Source organism: Chiloscyllium punctatum, chromosome 37 (genome assembly GCF_047496795.1).
Source record: "Chiloscyllium punctatum isolate Juve2018m chromosome 37, sChiPun1.3, whole genome shotgun sequence".
NCBI lineage: Eukaryota > Metazoa > Chordata > Chondrichthyes > Orectolobiformes > Hemiscylliidae > Chiloscyllium > Chiloscyllium punctatum.
In genome coordinates, this window is record NC_092775.1 from 26804116 (window position 1) to 26825588 (window position 21473).

General features: G+C 40.3%; 1 protein-coding gene across 6 annotated transcripts in view; it reads left to right on the top strand.

The window, feature by feature from the left end:
• ptprt (protein tyrosine phosphatase receptor type T) overlaps positions 1-21473 on the top strand; it is a 1418554-nt gene that overhangs the window by 1076438 nt on the left and 320643 nt on the right. For 4 of the 6 annotated variants that reach the window (XM_072556501.1, XM_072556497.1, XM_072556496.1 and 1 more), the window contains exons 13-14: positions 13443-13479; positions 14324-14371. In XM_072556501.1, coding sequence (XP_072412602.1) covers positions 13443-13479; positions 14324-14371 — 85 coding nt within the window. The remainder of the gene's footprint in view (positions 1-13442; positions 13480-14323; positions 14372-21473) is intronic. The other 2 variants (XM_072556499.1, XM_072556500.1) reach the window with 1 other exon arrangement.

Sequence of the window (21473 nt, forward strand, 5' to 3'; positions counted from 1 at the left end):
TAGCTTCCCACAGAGTTCTTGGGTACACCTGATCAGGTCCTGGGGATTTATCCACCTTTCAAGACATCCAGCACTTTCTCCTCTGTAATCTGGACATTTTGCAAGATGTCACCATCTATTTCCCTATAGTCTATATCTTTCATATCCTTTTCCAGAGTAAATACTGATCTCCCCCATTTTTGTGGCTCCACACGAAGGCCGCCTTGCTGATCTTTGAGGGGCCCTATTCTCTCCCTAGTTACCCTTTTGTCCTTAAATATATTTGTAAAAATCCTTTGGATTCTCCTTAATTCTATTTTCCAAAGCTATCTCATGTCCCCGTTTTGCCCTCCTGATTTCCCTCTTAAGTATACTCCTACTTTTTTTATACTCTTCTAAGGATTCACTCGATCTATCCTGTCTATACCTTAAATATGCTTCCTTCTTTTTCTTAACCAAACCCTCAATTTCTTTATTTTATCCAGCATTCCCTATACCTACCAGCCTTCCCTTTCACCCTGACAGGAATATACTTTCTCTGGATTCTTGTTATCTCATTTATGAAGGCTTCCCATTTTCCAGCTGTCCCTTTACCTCAGAACATCTGCCTCCAATCAGCTTTTGAAAGTTCTTGCCTAATACCATCAAAATTGGCCTTTCTCCAATTTAGAACTTCAACTTTTAGATCTGGTCTATCCTTTTCCATCACTATTTTAAATCTTTTAGAATTATGGTCGCTTGCCCCAAAGTGCTCCCCAGCTGACACTTCAGTCACCTGCCCTGCCTTATTTCCCAAGAGTAGGTCAAGTTTTGCACCTTCTCTAGTAGGTACATCCACATACTGAATCAGAAAATGTCTCGTACACACTTAAGAAATTCCTCTCCATCTTTAACACGATGGCAGTCCCATTCAATGTTTGGAAAGTTAAAATCCCCTACCAGACTACCCTATTATTCTTACAGATAGCTGAGATCTCCTTACAAGTTTGTTTCTCAATTTCCCTCTGACTATAATACAATCCCAATAATGTGATCATCCCTTTCTTATTTCTCAGTTCCACCCAAATAACTTCCCTGGATGTATTTCCGGGAATATCCTCCCTCAGCACAGCTGTAATGCTATCCCTTTTCAAAAATGCCACTCCCCCTCCTCTCTTGCCTCCCTTTCTATCCTTCCTGTAGCATTTGTATCCTGGAACATTACCCTGCCAGTCCTGCCCATCCCTGAGCCATGTTTCCGTAATTGCAATGACATCTCAATCCCATGTTCCTAACCATGTTCATCTGCCTTCCCTGTTAGCCCCCTTGCATTGAAATAAATGCAGTTTAATTTATTAGTCCGACCTTGTCCCTGCCTGCCCTGACTGGTTAACTCACTTCTGTTCTCAGCTGTACCTGTCTTAGACCGATCTCTTTCCTCACTATCTCCCTGGGTCCCCCCCCCACCTCCACCTTACTAGTTTAAATCCTCCCAAGCAGTTCTAGCAAATTTCCCTGCCAGTATATTAGTCCCCTTCCAATTTAGGTGCAATCAGTCCTTCTTGTACAGGTCACTTCTACCCCAAAAGAGATTCCAATGATCCAAAAATGTGAATCCTTCTCCCATACACCAGCATGCATTCATCTGCTCTATCCTCCTGTTCCTGCCCTCACTCGCTCATAGCACTGGGAGTAATCCAGATATTAATACCCTTGAGGACCTCCTTTTTAAATCTCTGCCTAACTCTCTGTAATCTCCCTTCAGAGTCTCAACCTTTTCCCTTCCAATGTCGTTGGTTCCAATGTGGACAATGACCTCCTGCTGGCCCCTCTCCTCCGTAAGAACATTCTGCACCCTCTCTGAGACATCCTTGATCCTGGCACCAGGGAAACAACACACCATTCTGCTTTTTTTTCTGCTGGCCACAGAAACGTCTGTCTGTACCTCTGACTACTTAATCCCCTAATACAATTCATCTCTTGGATGCCGACGTACCCCTCATTGCATTAGAGCCAGTCTCAATACCAGAAACTTGGCTGTTCGTGCTATGTTTCCCTGAGAATCCATCACCCCCTACATTTTCCAAAACAGCACACCTGTTTGAAATGGGTATATCCACAAAAGACTCCTGCTCTAGCTGCCTACCTCTCTTACCCTTCCTGGAGTTAACCCTTCTATGTGACAGTATCTGAGACTTTCCCCCCTTCCTATAACTGACATCCATCACATACTGTTGCTGTTGCAAATTCCTCATCACTTCTATCTGTCTCTCCAACCAATCCACTTGATCTGATAAGATTTGCATCCAACAGCATTTATGGCAGACATAATCCGCAGTAACCCTTAAACCCTCTTTAAACTCCCACATCTGACAAGAAGTACGTATCACTGCAAAGGCCATTTTTGCTCCTTCACAATCTACAGACCCAGAAAATAACACCATCTTATTCCTCTACAAACACTGCCCCAGGTTAAATTAATAGCTATGGCTTATATTTTTAGTTTAATCAAGAGACTGATCTCCAAAAACATATAATCAAGAAAGAATCCACTATATTCACTACTGCAGCCTGTGGACAGACTTTAAACAATAATTAATTTATCTGATTCTGTGCTGTAAACCTCACCCAACAGTTCCTCCAAGATTAGTTGTGAATTTCACTGTTTGTTAATTTTCCCAGATGCACTCCAATGTCCAGCGATACACGAATTCAAATAGCAAAGGCAGTAACTGTGCAGGTTCTCTCTCTCTCTCTCTCCCCTGCACTGTCCTCACCATGTGCTTCCTTTGTCTGCCCTTCTCCCTTCTAAAACTGCTGTTGTTTTGACTGTTTTTTTCCAAAGTTCCAAAACAATGCAACAACGTATAAAACAGTAATTGCTGCTCCTCAAATTCGAGGAAATCACCTCCAGCACCTAAAATACCTCAAAAAAAAGGAGCAGTTCTTACAGCCAGTAATTTTTCCCATCCTCCATCTTGGATTACCCAGAATCTTCAAACTCTTTTTCAAAGAAAGGTAATAATTTAATAGCCTTTATAAGTTGTCAATCAAATTGGGCACTCAGAACCCCAGTGGGATAATAGTGTTTTTGAAACTCAGCCAAGCATTCTTTCTGCCAAAATTCTTGAAAGAATAGTAACAAACGCATTATATTGAAAATTATATTGAAAATATAATTAAATATATTGAAATATATATATATATGTATGTATTTATTTATATATATATTTATGTATGTTTATATATTATATATTCAAAATGCTTGAACAGATGTTACTTCTTTTCTTGGCTGCACCTGTTCACCAAAGCCATCAACAAAGGCTTTTAATTTTTTTAAAAGTGCACTTAAAAACAACTTCAAATCATGAGAGATTGGTAGACCCCAGTCTCTATTCAGTAATGTTTGTTATTAGTTCCATCTATTCATGTCTATGGCCCAATGCCCTTGGACAGTCCATAATGGGATCTGTTTAAATTCAGCACTGTGTTCAAATGGCTCTGCTAACTTTAGGATTCCTGACTCAGTAAATCATGCCCCATTCCCTTTCCCTGACTATTTAAGGTTAGATCTGTCTGAAATTGAGTCAGGATCTTCACATCTGAATCCCCCACGGAGTCTTCCTGATTCTACATACGTCTGCATCTGGGTACCAATCAGATTTGCAGCCATTGTAATCAAGTTGTATCAGAGTTCTTGTTGCAACATTTCTGGATTTTCAGGGACATGCTGTATAAAAAGTTAAATGACAGATTCAATTGAAACATTCTGTCATTTTTAGGATAGAATTTTGACATGCCATCTCCAATAAAATACCTTGCCTGCCAACAATGAATGTCTATCTATAATTTTCAATCAATGCATGTTGTTCATGGATGAAGTACCTTCCACACATTCTAAAAATATACCCTGATGACTGGTTACATGAGGTTAGAATTGTAAGTAATAGGAGCCTTTCCCGCTGGAGGTCAGAACTATCTTTTAGGCAACACCCCTGCCCTTAGACCTCCATTCAGGCATGTGCTATTCTGAAATTCTTTCTCTATACTATTCAAACCCTTCAAAGTGCTTCTTTTCATTCTGCATGACCATGTGTTTCATGGTGACAATGCTAAATGTAGTGTTGCCGCTACTTGCTGGAAGCAATCAGCTTGCAACTTGCATAACAGGAAGGTAGTAGGGCATGCTAAATTAGTGCAAATAATATGGCATGTTAAGACTGTATAACCAGTCTGGTTTATGACATAACATTGTCATTTCTTGACATCTGCTCAAAGAAATTTGAAAGAGGGAGGTCAGTCTGACTCAGCTTAGCTTACTCAGATTAGTAAAAGAAAGCTTACAACTCCACTGACAAATCACTAACAAGTTCACTGAAAAGCACTTCGACAAAATTAAGTTTCAAATCAGGGCAGGGCATATACACTTAAAGGTAAGGCCCTGGGGAGTGATGCTGAATAGAGACCTTGGAGTGCAGGTTCACAGTTTCCTGAAAGTGGAGTCACAGGAGGACATGATAGTGAGGAAGGTGTTTGGTACGCTTTCCTTTGTTGGTCAGAGTATTGAGTATAGGAGTTGGGAGGTCACTTTGCGGCTGTACAGGACATTGGTTATGCTTCTTTTGGAATATTGTATGCACTTCTGGTCTCCCTCCTGTCGGAAGGATTGTAAAACATGGAAGGGTTCAAAAAAGATTTCCAAGGATTTGGCGGATTTGAGCTATAGGGAGAGGCTGAATAGTCTGGGGCTGTTTTCCCTGAGCATCGGAGTCTGAGGAGTGACCTTGCAGATGTTAAAAAAATCATGAGGGGCATGATTAGGGTAAATAGACAAGGTGTGTTCCCTGAAGTGGGAGAGTCCAGAACTAGAGGGCATACATTGAGGGTGAGAGAGGAAAGATTTTAAAGAGACCTAAGGGGCAACATTTTCACACAGAGGGTGGTACGTGTATGAAATGAACTGCAAGAAGAAGTGCTAGAGGCTGGGACAATGATCACATTTAATAGGCACCTGTATATTTATATGAATAGGAAGGGTTTAGAGGGATATGGGCCAAATATGGCTAGATTAGTTTAGGATATCTAGTTAGCATAGATGCATTGGACTGAAGGACCTATTTCCATGCTACATATTAGATTAGTTTACTTACAGTGTGGAAACAGGCCTGTCAGCCTAACAAGTCCACACCGACCCTCCGAAGAGCAACCCACCCAGACTGATTCCCCTACATTTATCCCTTCACCTAACACTACGGGTAATTTAACATGGCCAATTCACCTCACCTCACCTCACATTTTTGGACTGTGGGAGGAAACCAGAGCACCTGGAGGAAACCCATGCAGACACGGGGAAAATGTGCAAACTCTACACAGACGGTTGCCAGAGGTGGGAATTGAACCCGAGTGTCTGGCGTTATGAGGCAGCAGTGCTAACCACTGTGCCACTGTGCCACGGCACTCTAACTCTGTTCCATACATAGATATTTATTCTGCTCATTTCAGATGAAAAACCTATTCTTCTCTGAAATAACTGCACCGAGGCCTGTATTATATCTCTAAGTCACCCATTATTTACTTGTGCACAGTACACTGGCTGCGGCCAGCCAGCTCAGAGTCTGTCCTCTGAACTGAGGAGATTAGCATCCCCTGTTTATGTTTGTTTTTAGTCCCCTGAACTGAGGAGATGCCAAATCTCCTGTTTATATGTTTTATGTTCTTCGTGTGCGTGTGTGTGTAGGACACCGTGAAGAAACATCGAGTACAGAAAACTTTATTCATATTCCACCACCAGGAAGAAAAAACACCCAGGTGACCAGTGACAAGCAGTGCTCCGTTCCTTAAGAGCAAAGCTGGCATGAACGAGAAAATGAAGGAGAGGTTAGGAAATCTCCTGTTTATTTTTTTCTTTTTTTTAAACCCCCACACTACCACCTAACTGCAGTAGTCCTTATTTTTCCCCAGCACCCCTGTATGTGTGCAGATGTGAGACAGTGAAAGACACAAGGTGAATATCCTGTTTATATTTTTTTTAATGCCTATTTGAAGCTGGGAGACACTTTTGCATGGTTACATTATTAATCCCACTCTCATCAATTAAAGGTAAACCATCACCAAGTCATCCTCATATGCACAGTAGTTGACACACTGATCCAGCTCACTTGGAACCAGCTCTCAGAGTGGAAAGAACCTCTGATACTCCTGTTTATTTTTTTTTAACACTCATGTTGCATGTGTGCAGATGTGAGACACAGTGAAAGACACAAGGTGAATCTCCTGGTTTTTTTTCTTTTTCTATTTAGCCCTCACACTACTGCCTAACTGCGGTAGTGCTTATTCTTTCCCCAGCACACACAAGGTGAATCTCCTGTTTTTTTTTCTTTTTTCTATTTAGCCCCCACACTACCGCCTAACTGCGGTAGTGCTTATTCTTTCCCCAGCACCCATGGTGTGTGTGTACAGGTGTGAGACACAGTGAGAGACACAAGGTGCACACATCTTTATTCAATTTCCACCACCAGGAAGATAGGAAAACACCTGAATGGCCAGAGACAAGCAGTGCCCTTCACATCAAAGGCCAATGTTGTATGTTCAAACACTGAAGGGGAGAGCAGGGATTAAATCAAAATAGAGTTGGAGGGGGAAATAATACACTCCACTCCCTGCGGCACCCACCTCTCCCTGAACGACTCCAGGGTGTTGGTGGACACCGCGTGCTCCTTTTCCAAGGACACCCGGGCCCTAACGTAATCTCCTGTTTATTTTTTTTATTTTTTTTTAATCTCTCCAGAAGGGAAGGAAACGCTCAAGTGGCCAGTCACAACTCCAGGGTGTTGGTGGACACCGCGTGCTCCTTCTCCAAGGACACCCGGGCCCTAACGTAATCTCCTGTTTATATTGGTCAGCCAGGACATCCTGTTGGCCCAGGTTAACAACTTCAATCAAGGATCTGATAGTCAACAAGATCCAGCTGGTTCCAATCTCTACAATCTCATACAAAAATAGAAAATGTTTCAATCACACAATAGAAAAGTCAGAACCAGAAAGAGAAAGGTGAGACAATAATACATACACGTTGTATATTTAATATGGTACAATTGCAATAAATCATCTCACCAGCATCTGCTGACAAATTTATTTGAAGTAGAGCTTCGAGAAAGCTATAGAGAAGCCTCTGTGCAACCTCGTTTCGCCTCCAAATGAACTCCTTGTAACTAAGATTCGTTGCTGGGATATTCCTCTCTCATATATAGGAATAAACCGGAGATGGGAATGTTCTCTCCTCGAGCTGCTTTTAACCACAACAGCAGAGCTCCTTTAATGTCGGGATTTACTACCACTCCCATTCTCTTTCTTGCTGGTGAGAATGCTTGCTTGTCAAACTGTTCCAAAATGTTTGCTTGTTGTTTGGAGACAAACTAGATAAACTAGATTGTGGTGCAAAGCAAACACACTATTTACAACACTGTATCAACTTCACTTTGTCTCCAAAAGGACAGCACTTTTAATTTTCTCACTGGTTCAGCTGTACTTGCAAGGTTTCACAGTGAAATCTTGATGTCCAATGATGGCTTGCCCATAATTTTGTGCTGTAATGTAGCTTAACTCCAAACATTCATCCTTCGGTTGGATTTCCTACTCTGCCACTGGGGCTGGATGACAAATTCGACATAGAGCTTCAATATAACGAATTGTTGACTCATTGTGATTTCAAGCATCCCAACGTGTTTTGGGGAGAACATTTACTTCGGTATTTTACTGTTTACAAAGTCTGATGTTATGCATGTTTTTGATGTACTTAGCTTTTATTTAAGATTTACAGCTGCCAGCCACTTGGTTTCACCTGAGATATGAGCACCCAGTGAAGGATAATCCCCTAAGGAGTTTTTTGCCCAATCTTTCTTTGCCTATTTCTGCTCAAATTGTTGGGAATGCTGATGAAAACTGTGATTCAAGATCCCAGACAATTGCAATTCACAACTGTGGTTTTACATACAGTGATGCACAGTTTGTGTTAGTCCCATTCTTTTCCCTGGCATTGAGATGCTGGGTTAATCATGTTTAGCAGGAATATTGGAGGCGGGTAAGGTATTTGTTTGGAGGGGTTTTGAAGAGCATTCAAATGCCTCCGAGACCCACAAACATTTCCTAACCAGCTGACACGTTTCCAGAGGTGTGCTGATGATTGTAATACTCTACACAGAAGTGAGATAAGGTTTCCATGGAGCCTAAACTAGCCAATTGCAGCAGAATGCCTCTTTGACAACCATAGGTCACCAGTTAAATCAAATCCTGAAAATTGTATAGCCTTGCCAATTCCAATTGCTGCATATGCATCACAAATATTATACCTGTATTCAGTGTCATCTTTCTCTTTTCATGGAGATTTGCTATATCCTGAACCCACAGTGTCTTAGTTGCAATTATATATCAAACATGCCAGCTAAGTCCCTGCAGATTTTTGGATTTTCATATGCCTTGCATTGCATCCAAAAAATCAAGTTGGCAAAGCATTGATTTGAAATGTAACTGGTTAAAATGGAAGTCATGCAGTTTATTGAGAAAGCTGGCAGTTAGATTAGCAGTATATTATAGCAGCTTTCAGGTATTTTGATGACCCCTTGCCCCTGTTCTGCAAAACTACATGAAAATCAACTATCACAAAGAGAAGTAATAACATAGTTGAGGCAGCTTTCAAAATGTGCACAATACCTTCCCCATTATCTCTGAAACTTGTCACTATTGAGTTAAGCTCCTTCCCAGTGAAGCAATCAGTTTTTTTTTAAACATTTGGTAAGTATTTGAGCATTTGCAAAGCAGAATCTATCATTTACCCTTAAACTGAATGCCACAGCGTGTAAAATTAAATAAAAGTACATTCTACATTACAAGAAATTGGGATTTTTGTCTTGTACAATTAAATTCTACTTCATGTTGCTACATATTCAAAATATAAAAGAGGTACATCACCTGAACAGTGTTATTTTAAATGGCATCACGTGACAAGAAAGGATAAGATGTTTTGTACAAAGCCGAACTATTTTCAAATGCTCTTGGCTTTGGAAAAGCGTGGAGCAATCAGGGAGCAAACTGCCAGCATGTAATTTTAATCACTTAATTTGGACAATGCGGTTGGAAAATAACCAAGCAGGTGTAACAGTGATGCATTTGTAACAATAATTAAACAATTAGAGACTTTGCTTAATACTGTTGCTAGTAAAGTGCAGTGTGCAAAAATCACCGTGTCAGCTTATAATTATATATTCTTTGAGTAGCTTTCAAATGCAAAGGATGGATGTTATAGGATTATAGATTCTTAAGAAAAAAAAATGGCGTGGGATTTGCAAATTAACTGAACTCCACTTTTCTTTTTTTCATTTTCTTCCTTTGTTCCAGTTTCTTTTCTCCAGCCAAAGATTATAAAATGAGATTCAGTTATAAATTATGTTTGCTTTTTTTTCTATGTTTAATAGTTTAAGCCAGTAGTTTGCCTCCAAATTAACTCCGTTTGCCTGAAGACTGCTTGAAAATCTGACTTAAAACATCATTACTTTGGGAAGTTCTTAAATCAATTGAAATTTTCACAAAAGTGAAATGCTGTGAATGCTGGAAATCTCAGGTAAAAACAGAAATTGTAGGAAATGCTCAGCAGGGCAGGCTATTATAGAGAGGAACACAGTTATTGTTTAGGGTTGATCTTTGATCTGAACTGCAAGAAGTGCCGTTGGCTAAATGTAGTAAGCTTAGGATACGAATGGGATAGAGATTTCAAATTACAAGTGATTAGAAGATAAGGTCCAGGCTTCCAGGACTGCTTGTGTTCTTCAACTGGATCGTAGGAAGGTGAGAAGCTGTTGCCCATCCATAATTACCTTTGAACTCAGTGGCTTGCTAAGCCATTTCAGAGGGCAGGTAAATGCCAACTGCGTTGTTATGGGTCTTCATCACATATAGGTCAAACCTTGGTAAAGATATCAAATTTCCTTCCATAAAGGATACTACTGAACCAGATGTATTTTCAGAAGAATAGGAGAGCTTCCTGGTCACCATTATTGACACTAGCTTAATATTCCAGATTTCATTAATTGAAATTAAACTGCATGAGCCATAGTGATGTTACATTAATCAGTGGTATCTGCACTAGCCACCCAATCTGTGTTCAGCCTCTCCATTGTTACACATTGTGAATAAAAAAAATCAATATTCTAAACTGAAAGCAAATTGAATTGATGTGTAGAATTTAATGAGCCCCATCCTGCTCTCCCCACCCACTCTGGAGGTGGGGATGGGGTCTGTAATTGGATGGGAGGGTGCAGCATAGAGTTCCCGTCACCTCTTGCTTTCCCTCCCTGGTTAGGTCGAGAGCATCAGTGCTCATTAGGGCTCTGCTACCCAATGGTGGTAGATGCCTTTGAATAGTCACTTAAAGACTTTGTCATTCTTCCATTGGTCAAAGCAATTATCTCTGGAGAGACTGCCCAGCAGACCGTCCCAGATTTCCTTGAGGCATGGACTTAATTAAGGGATCATGCAGTGAGGGTCCACACAGAAAGCCACCTCCTTACCATGCTGTAAGCCCTCTGCCCACCCACTTCCCGGTTGTCTTTCCGCTCCACATTTCACCTGCTTGCCTTTCTCCAGAAGATCTTCAGATTGACCACTTCTGATTTAGGTGGGATTTCAGTCCCAGATTAGGAAAAACAGTTTTTACTGAAAGGATTATTTGGGGTCACTCGACAATGAGATGGAAAGAGGTGAAGGGGTGGATATTATATCACTTAGACTTGCAACAGAAGGCTATAGAATTTTGGGAGTAATTGAAGAGTGACCAATGGTGTCATACAGGCATGTTCCACTTGTGATGATGTAAGTGGAAAAAGATGGTTGTTTGATGGAGGCATTGTGCCAGGGATGGGAATGGCTGAGAATGATCGACTAAATGTGGAGCCTGGTATAGGAGAAAACAAGGTCCCATAATTCTGAATAAAATGTGTACAAACAAGGGCCTCATCAACATCAGGGAGGAGAACCCTGAGTTGAGGAGAATGGAAGACATAGGGAATTTTTGTCAATGTTTGCGTGTTTAAAGTGCATTTCCCTGATAGGGCAACCACTATGTGAGAATTACATGAGGTTATTCAATGATGAATAGTCTTAGTTGCAAACTATCATCTGATACCACACAGTTTCAATTGAAGACTAGAATGTCAAAAGTAGTTTGGACTGGCTCAGAAAGGCCCTAGGCTCACCTGGCAGTTTTCACCTCTTCAGCATTGAAATTTGTGCGGCTTGCCTCATCAGCAGCAGCCCTCAAGTAGGTTCTAGAAGGGGAAATGGAGCAGGCACTTAGGAGAGAGACCACAATCACTGGGAGTATATAGACAGTGGAAGCACTTCTGATCCTGGCACTCAAAAGGTTACGTCGGAAGGAAACAAAAAGTACTGGGGCCACTGAAAACCTTGGCGACTGCCTTGCTTATTGGTAACTTATTTTGTAATGGAGTCCTTCAAATTATGTTGGTCTACAGATTAACTACAGATATTGAAGAAGTCTTCCTTCTGTTTAGGAGTCTCTCAGTGATTGGATAGGACAACTTGAGAATTGTACCCAGTATCTTTCTAGGCTGTTGTCATGATTGGTATCTCATTTAGCCATTGGGAAATGTTGTCTATCTGTAGAGTCTTATCTATACAATACATTTGTTACTCATGTTACAAAATATCCCATGGTTAACAGCTAAATCTCTGTTGGCACACGATATGTTAGCTCCAAATTAAGTAGCATCTGCTGTTCTCCAAAAATTGAAAATCCAAAATAAATCAATGTAAATTTCACAATATCTTTGCTCTGGGCATTACAATGTAAATAGCTTTTACTTTTGAGAACACAATTTCAATTCAGACTTAGTTTGGTGGAATCAAAATCTCTCAAGCCAGTTTTCAGAATCCAATGTGCACAAATGTAGATATCTTTAATTTAGTTTCTTGTGTAAATTGGGCATAAAAGAGCACAAATTAAACAACGTTGTCACTCTCACTCAGAGATGCCACAGAGATGAGCCGTACGGGACTTAATAAAAAAAATGTATTAAACCGAAAGGCCTCTCCGATATTATGGCTGAAACATATTGAGGGAGCTTCACTTCTGTAACACAGTACTTTAGCTGGAATAGCTTGATACTAACAATGGTGGTTAAAATGTATTTAATATATTAGTAGCATTTTCTGACTGAGACAATGAGATCAAAGATCAATGCAAAGAATACATATAAAGATGAGGTAAATCAAAAGTCATTATGTGATTTCAAGCTTGACAGTAATGGGTAGAGGCTTCATCTGGAGGCTATAAGTTCTATAGCCTTCTGATGTTACCAGTATGGTGACGAAACATCTGAAAACGAACCTTTCAACTTAGTGAGCAAACCTACATCCAGTTATGGATAGAGTTTTCACTTTGGACATAATTAGGACTTGGACTGCAAATTGCACTAGTTTTGTGAAATAAATTTTCCATTCAAATTCCTACTTGACCGCATTGACCTATCAATGAAGGTAAAGTCTTCCTTGAACCAACATAATCAGGCAATGTTTCAGAATGTAATTTATTTTGTCATACATATAGCAAATGGCACAGAGACAGACCATTCAGTACATGTTGGTGTTTCTGCTTTATTTAAGCATCATGTGTTTGTCCACTTTCCCTTTGAATGTACCGATATGATTGGTCTCAATTACTTCCTGCAATAGTTAGTTTTCACTGCTCTTCAGATAAACAGATTTTCTCAGAATTTTCAACTGGATTTCCTCATGACTATTTTATATTGATGTCCTTGATCAATGCTGTTCCCCACAGGAAGACGCATTCTCCCATATAATTTCAAACAAAACCTTTCTCAATTTTAAACACCTCTATTAGGTGACCTCTGATCTATCTACTTTCAAGATCCTTTTCCAGTATAGTTTTCTAGTTTCGTTCTTGTATGTCATTTCTGCATCCTTACCAGTTCCTCAATTTTTAAAAAAGATTTGGTGACAAGAAATTATTCTCATTGTGGTCATACCAAGGTTTGATACAAATTTAGTCGAACTTCCCTACATTTCAATTCTATCACTAGAGAAATAAAGCATATTTCTTGGTTTACTGGATGTTCTGGCCTTGCTGACATGTGGTGCAATGTTTATCATTTGTATTCTGAGATCTCCTTGTTCTTTTGTTCGGTAACCATGTTGAACATCATTTCCCAATTATTTGCCCGGTCTGCTAGTTTATGTCATCCTTGTTGAAATCCTTGACGGTATTGGCAATCTTCCAAATTTGTTCTCATTCACAAAATTAGAAATTGTGTCTTTGGTGCCAAAGTCCCAATTGTTCATATAAATTATACAATTTATGTAATTTCAACCAATGTTGCGTTGATATAATTCCACTAATCAGTAATTAATCTGTTAGTGTAACAAGGATATATCTTCCTTCTCATTCTTTGCAGGAGACCAAAATCAGCTGTTTAAGACTGGCAACTAAAGGTAAGAGAATATCATTCTGTTTTGTTTGCATTGTTCAAAGCCAATAACTAGCATCGCACATAACAAGAAAACACCTTTCCACCATGCTTAAAAGACATGTGGAGAGAAAAATTCTCAATCAGTGCTTGAATAAATTGGTTGTTTAAATGGCATGTTAGTATCCTGCATGAATTTATTTTGTGATTACATTGCCTGCTTTATTCAGCATTTATGGATCATATAATCTATATAAACTATTTGTTTTACATTGAGTTGCTGGTCTCATTGCATTGTCATTTTTGTGCATGATTTAACAACAGTAATTGTCTAGAAATTTAAAAGCCTGCATCCAGATGTCAACTATTTATTTCTAAACATTTAGCTCTATTTAATTTGTAGGTTTCATTATCATACTAGTTGCATTTAATGATGTGAAATGCAAATGGAAACCTACTCAATCATTTTCAGCTACGATTTCTTTGCATAGACTACTTTCCATGCGATATTTTTCTGTTGCACAGATTATTTAAATGTTGCCTGTTCATGAATGTCACTTATCTCTCTTTAGAAGTGAAACACAGTGTTGACACTTTATTAAGCAAACTGAAAGCAAAATAACAGAAGTGTATTTGTATTAAAACCAACTATTATAATTTATTCGTTTTGAATTAAAATTGGAGATTGAGGTATCATTAAAACTTTAATCTGAAATAATTATTCATTTCTCTTGGGGTTTCCAGTTTTATTTTGTAGAATGGGGGTTTAAGATATTATCAAAGGATGTTTTTTCTTGGTAGACTCGCTTCTTTCTTTTTCTTCTCATGCATGCTGACCTGGAACTTTCCCTTTGTCTTAACGGTAATAGGTAGGATACAGATAACTACACCATACATACTTGTCATCCCAAGTGCAGGTGATTATCTACTGTCAAGTCAAAAATGTTAATTCTTCTCCAATCCTACGCAAATTGTTGTTTTGAAATGTTATTTACAGCTTTAGTGAATGTTTTGCGTTGAAGGAAATATTTTGACCTACAAATAAAGGCTCTGCTGACAGCGCAGTAGATAAGTACACTGGAAGATTTGGTTATGAATCAAGGAGGTCAAAGAGATGTCAGGTTCAGTACTGAATAGTCAATGCACTACAGTCAGACCTTATACCTGAAAAGTGGCCTTGCTGGAAAGTGCAGGTGTGTGAACATTGTCTGCAGGCCAGATTGAACTTCAATGTACCACCTATAAATTCAGTCTCACCAATATTCAATATCTAGGTGAATGAAGGCAACTTGGCTGAAATACCAGTGTTGTGTCTCCTTCCTATCGGAAAGATGTTGTGAAACTTGAAAAGGTTCAGAAAAGATTTGCAAGGATATTGCAAGGGTTGGAGGATCTGAGCTATAAGGAGAGGTTGAATAGGCTGGGGCTGTTTTCCCTGGAGCGTTGGAGGCTGACGGGTGACCTTATAGAGGTTTATGAAATCATGAGGGACATGGATAGGATAAACAGACAAAATCTTTTCCCTGGGGAGGTGGAGCCCAGAACTAGAGGGCATAAGTTTAGGGTGAGAGAGGAAAAAATTTAAAGGGACCTAAGGGGCAACTTTTTCACACAGAGAATGGTGCGTGTATGGAATGAACTGCGAGAGGACGTGCTAGAGGCTCGTACAATTGCAACATTTAAAAGGCGTCTGGATGGGTATATGAATAGGAGGGCTTTGGAGGGATATGGGCTGGGTACTGGCAGGTGGGACTAGATTGGGTTGGGATATCTGGTCGGCATGGACGACTTGGACTGAAGGATCTGTTTCCCTGCTGTATAGCTCTATGACTCTATGACCTTTGGAACTATACCCACTGTCACTTTGTGACTGTCAAATATAGTGTGCTGAGTAAATGACATTGGCGTTCTGACATTTAAGGATAGATAGGCTTTTCAAATTGAAGGACAAAGCTTCATTCATTTTAAGAATTCAGGTAGGGGCATCCACTTCTCCACCATGCTTTACTGTTTATTCATTTCAATGTTCTTCTTGGTTTATACATTTAACTCATAAAACTCTGAAACTGCAGCTAGAAATCATAGAATACAAGCATTAAGAGCATAGTATTTTCAGAAAACCATCCAGTTATATTGATTGCGTGTGTGATATAAATGCTTCTTGACGTTTAATGTTATGGCCAGCTAAATCTGTGTCTAGAATTTCACACAGATGAAATGTTTATTTGGATATCAGACATTCATTAATACATATCATTTCAAAAGATGATATATTTAAGGGCAGAAATGTTTTGATGCCATTTAATAAAAAGATGTTGCCAGGCTATCTCTGGAAGGTACTTAATACTGATCAAGATCAATTCAGTGGCATGGTGGTAATGTCACTGGACTAGCAACCAGAGGCCTCGGCTAATGCTCTGATGGCATGGTTACACACCCCACTATGGTAGCTAGTGGAATTTTATTTAAATTAATAAACCTGCAACTTAAAGCTGCACCGGTCTGGCTCACATGTTACTCCAACCTTACCAAGAATGTGATGGACTTTTAACTGCTCCCTGAAATGTCCTCACAAGGCAGTCAGTTCAAAAAACAGTTTAGGATGGGCATGAAATGCTGGTCTTGCTTAGCAATGCCCATGTTTCATGAAATAATTTTTAAAAACTTGCTCCTTTATTCAAAATATACCTCAATTCAAGGCACAGGCAAAATGGAAACTTATGACATTTGCTTGAAATCTTGAAAGATTCTCTTCTGTGTTATTGCAGTACATGACCATATTAACCTGAACTGGCATCTTTCTTGACAGAAAAGCACAGCAGGTCAGGCAGCATCCAAGGAGCAGAAAAATTGACATTTTGGGCAAAATGATGCCTGACATGCTGTGCTTTTCCAGCACTAATCTTATCTTGACTGTAATCTCCAGCATCTGCCGTAAGCACTTCCACCTATTTTTCTTGATGGTCTTATCCCACTCAGAGTCTCTTTATCTGAAATCAACTTATTCTCTCCTGGTTTAAGGGGCAAAATTGTACTAAGCTTGTTTATTTTTTGCAACAATTGAAGGTCATGAAATTTGGCCAACTTGCAAATTTATATTTAGAAAACTCAATTAGCAGTACATTCTGTTTTCTGAGTGATAGAGCAATGAACTTCCAATGTCTCCTACAAATTAGAAAATGAAAGGAAACATAAAGGAACATGGAGTCAGTAGTTAGGAAATAGAGGTAAATAAGCAAAAAAGAACCCATTAGTTATCATTCTTGTCATAATATGAGGCATTAAAACTCTAGAGAACAGAGAGATTAATGAACTTCATTTTTACTTAGGGACAGAATTTTGAGGTAAGTTCAACCCACAGTTTTAGTTCCTCAGATTCTATTGGATGGATCATAAGTTGATTCTCCTCATGCATGTTATGTGCTGAATTGTCAATATTATATTATTTAATGAAGGTTTAAGAAACATGACAGTGTGAAACCAAGGTCTGAATTTTCATGCAGGGAGCCAGCAAAAATGTTACTGGAAGCTGGGATCTGGAGGTCCTGTCGCCATCCTACTATATCCTACACTTGCCATTTCGCAATGTGACTGGTGTTGGTGGTGGGTCTGGAGGTGGTAATGGAGTAAGGGTTTTGTTTTAATTTGCATATCCTGGGTTCACAGAGACGACTACACATCAAAATGTGCATCTGCCTCAGTAAGGTCTGATTTTAAACACTGAGATGTACAAAATGCAACTGGTGTATTTTACGCCTGCTAGGAGACATTCCACCTTCCCAGAGAGTTTTGGAGAAATAGGGCACCCTTTTAGACAGTTACCCTTTTGAATGTAGTTTTGGGACACCATTGGGAGAGGTCAAGAGCTCTTTTGGTTTATTAGACATAGAGACAAATGTACACGAAAAGCATGTAAGTTCATTGGAACTGTCATGGTCATGAGAACCGACCAGAGAGCTGCCAACCTGTGAAGGCATTTAAGTCCACTTCCATTTAAATACTAACAGTGCTACAAAGAAGTACTTACAATTTCACCTATGTTGACATAGGTCTGAGGGGTAACCTAGATTGGAAACGTATGACTGATTTCACAAACTTTCATTGTCACAATAGATGCTTGCCATTTCACAGTTTAATTAACAGCACAAAGTAGTTATAAATTCTTTGAAATGGGACTATCTATGCAAATTATTCTTTTCATGAGGAACTTGGGAAATTAAATGTTGTGAATGAGTTTTTCATCAATAAAAGTATTTTATTTGAAATAGTTAATTTATCATCAGGCGCTTAAGAACATTACTTAATCTCCACATTATACCTGAGGTACATTCATGGTGGATACTCGTGAGTTGGCATGGTTAGAATAAGAGAAAAGAATGATGGTTAGGGGGCATGTTAGCATCCATTGGGATAGAGGCTCTAAAGCTCAACAAGTTTGGCTTGATGGGCATAGGTTGGTATGAGGGTATAAGATACCATGGGGTGGGTGGGTGAGGAATGATTTAGCCTGATTAAGACATGGCAAGTGTGTAGGGGATAAATGATGAGGGTTGGTGGACTCTTTTTTGGGTTATTTTCTTTCTCAGAGTTTTAACAATGTACCAGTGCACTGAAGTCAGTCTTTTGCCCAGCTCACCCAAACAGGGCAGCCTGTGAACTCTGTCAAGGATGTCCCACCACAATCTCAGGTCTGAACTTTTTACAATATTTGTCACTGACATTCATGAAGGAACATGGGGCTTTGAATTCAAGTTTGCTAAGGAAATTTAATTCGGTGAAATTAGCAGTCACGTAAATGGGAGCAGAATATTATACTATGACTCAATGTTGTACGCAGTACATAAGATCATGGGTAAGTTACATGAATGGTCAAAACCTTTAACTGTGGAGAAACATGAGGAATCCACTTCAGCCTAAGAAAGATCAGAGTCTGTAAACAGTCAGTGGCTATGAACTATGGAGAGAGCAGAGAGAATTGCAGGTCCATGAACATTAATCATTAAAAGCGATTGAACAGACTCAAAATAAATGAAAGGCTGATTGAATGTGAGCATTTATCTCATAAAGCCTGGGAGGGAAAGGAGGTAATCTTATGCTACAATTGTCTAGTTCAACTATCTCTGCTGTATTGAATTCAGTTCTCTGTCCTGTGCCTCAAAAGAATAATGCAGCACAGATTTATCAGAATGATACAAGGGTGGAAGGGTCACATAGGAAGACAGTCTGGATAGGTTAGACTTGTATTCATTTAAATATCAAATAATAATTGAGGTGATAAAATTATTAAAGTATTTGAAAGGGTTAACAAATAGTATTTCCTCTGGTGGGAGTCCAAAACTAACAGTCATAACCTCAAGGTTACTGCTGGTCAGTTCAGGAGTGATTTTAGGAAATATGGCACCTCCTCTCCCAAAACAATTGAGTCCAGATCAATTGAAATTCGAACCCTGAGGTAGATTTCTGTTAGACTTATCAGCAGAATCTTATAGGGGTCTCAGCAACATGGACTGTGGCGAGATTAATGGTGGAATCAGAGGAAGGACCTGTATCAATGACTGCAGCAACTCAATAATCATTACTGCTTTTCACAAGCAGTGTGGCAAGCTTCTCATGAGGCAGTAGCAAGTTGCTAGTTAAAGGTGATTATTGCTTGTTAAATGCCTTGTTAACAGCTCAACCTGCCTCATTATTATTCAGCTTTCTTTCTTACCAAGCAGAACAAACAAACAGGATATTGAGAAATCTCAACGTGGAAATCTGAGTGGGTACCTGGTGAATTCGGCTCACTGCTTGCTTCAAAGGTCTTCCAGGTTTTTATGTGATGTAATCGTTGCTAGCTAGGCCCATCCCTAATTGCCCAGGGGGCAGTTGAGAGTCAACATTACGCTATGGATCTGGAGTCAGAGATAGGCCAGTGCTTCCATAAAGAATATTAGTGAATCTGATAGGTTTTTACAACAGTTGATAATGGTTACATGCTCACTGTTAGGCAGCTTAAGAACAAAAAGCATCTCTGTGCATGATCCATGGGCACCAGCTGCATGCACCTCTCAGCCATTGACTTTGGTATCTGACATTTGCCAACCTGTCATAACTACCGTGCACCTCTCTGGTACACTCTGGAAGCACAGCTTTGCATTTCAGGGCATACCAGCAAACAGCATGGGATGGCTGCAGCAGGAACACCTAATGCACATGGACAGGGATATCGCTCACTGTTTGGACCAGCCAATATCTCAGTGCTACTCGCTTGCTCTCTTATTGCTTGCAGCATCCCTGCCTTGCCAAACTGATGCAGTTTGCCTTGTCAATAGACCTCATTGAAGGGAGCATATATCTTGCAGTAAGGCAGTGTTCTATGTCAACCTCACCCCTACTCCATGTGTCAGCAGCTTGTACAGCAAACACACTGCATGTGCAGCAAGCAAACAGCCATGGCTCAAAGTCTTAGGGAAGTAGCCCTCATTAACTGCCAGTTAGGGGGTTCCAACACAGTAAGTCAAGGGCAGCCTCCCATACTAGTTGGGGTGGGGTTGTCAATCAGAGGATCCGTACTTCTGTAATCCAGTGGGTTTGGTTGTGATGAATCCTGTGGCTCCATTGCGATCAGTCCACGGGTTAGGGCTAACATGGTCAGGGAGATATACAGCTATGAGTCAGGTCTAGTCACTACTCATCTGGAACAATTTGATTGCGTTGGTCAAGCAATGGGTCATGTACAGTTCACCAGGTCCAATGACAGAAGTGAAAGGGAAAGTTGGGGAGGACAAGGGAGTTTGCTCCTACAGAAATGAGATGTGGAAACCTATTCTTCAGGTTTGAAGGCTGAGACCATGGGGTAAAGGGGATGACAATTGTGATGGTTGGGGCAACAGTATCTGTGAGGGGGTGAATACAATAAAGCACAGGTGGGAAAGGAATGGGGAGGGTCATCCACAGTCAGGTTCATTCTGCCTTAAATGAAGAAACACTGTATGACCACACCTGGCATGGGATTGAGGGGGAAACATGTGCAGGTACAGGCTCACTAGACACGCTTGGTGGAGACCTGGGGAGTTGCAAAGCCAATTGGGGTTCTTGGGAAAGTGACCAGGAAGGGGGTATGGAGTGAAAACTAAGTGCTGGAAAAAAAGTCAGACCTGGCAGCATCTGAGGAGTGATGAACAGAGTTAAACTTTCGAGTCCAGTGTAAATCTTCTTCAGAACTGTGTCTTCTGTCGTCTGTTCTACCATAGCTCTGGTTGGATCAGAGGCACCCACATCAGTCAGGGCATTGGATCTGATCAGCAATGATTGCGGCAAGTTGTCCTGGAACCCCAGTGACCAGCCTTGTAACACACTAACTACACAAGAGGGCTCCAGAATGTAGGAATCGTGCAGCTGCTAGGATAGAGGTTAAATGCCTCCAGCAAGTGGTAACGGTGACCACAGATCACCTGAACATCACTTTAAAACTTCAGTTACATTAATATGCAAATGAAGCAAGGATGGTGTCAGAGAGAAAATTTCCCACAGTGAATAAATAGCGTTTGGAATAAACTGCCTGGAAATATAGTGGAGTCAGATTCAACTGAGGCACTCCAGAGGACATCTGGTGATGATTTGAATAGGACTGGTGTACAGGGATATGGGGATGTGCAGGAGATTGGCTGCAGAGCCAGTACAGGCGTGATGGGGTGAATGGTTGTCTTCTGCACCATAACGATTCTGTGAGCCTAATGATAACTGCTCAGTATTGGGACAAGTCTCTCTCAGTGTGACCTTGGCCTTGGGAGCGTAAAATGACCTGGTGTGACCTTGCATCAGACACTGTCCTGATCGATTTGTGTGTGCGCAACATTGTTCTGTCTGAGACCTGTGACATGCAGAGACTGAATCAACAGGGCGCCTAACTCATCATCATGAAATATAGTCTGGGTGGAAAAGCTCTGAGTCTCCAGTGGATCCCATGCATCCTGACGAGCTTTGTGGCTGCAACCTCTCCCTGACCTGGGTGCTCCTCATTCTCTGCAGTGACCT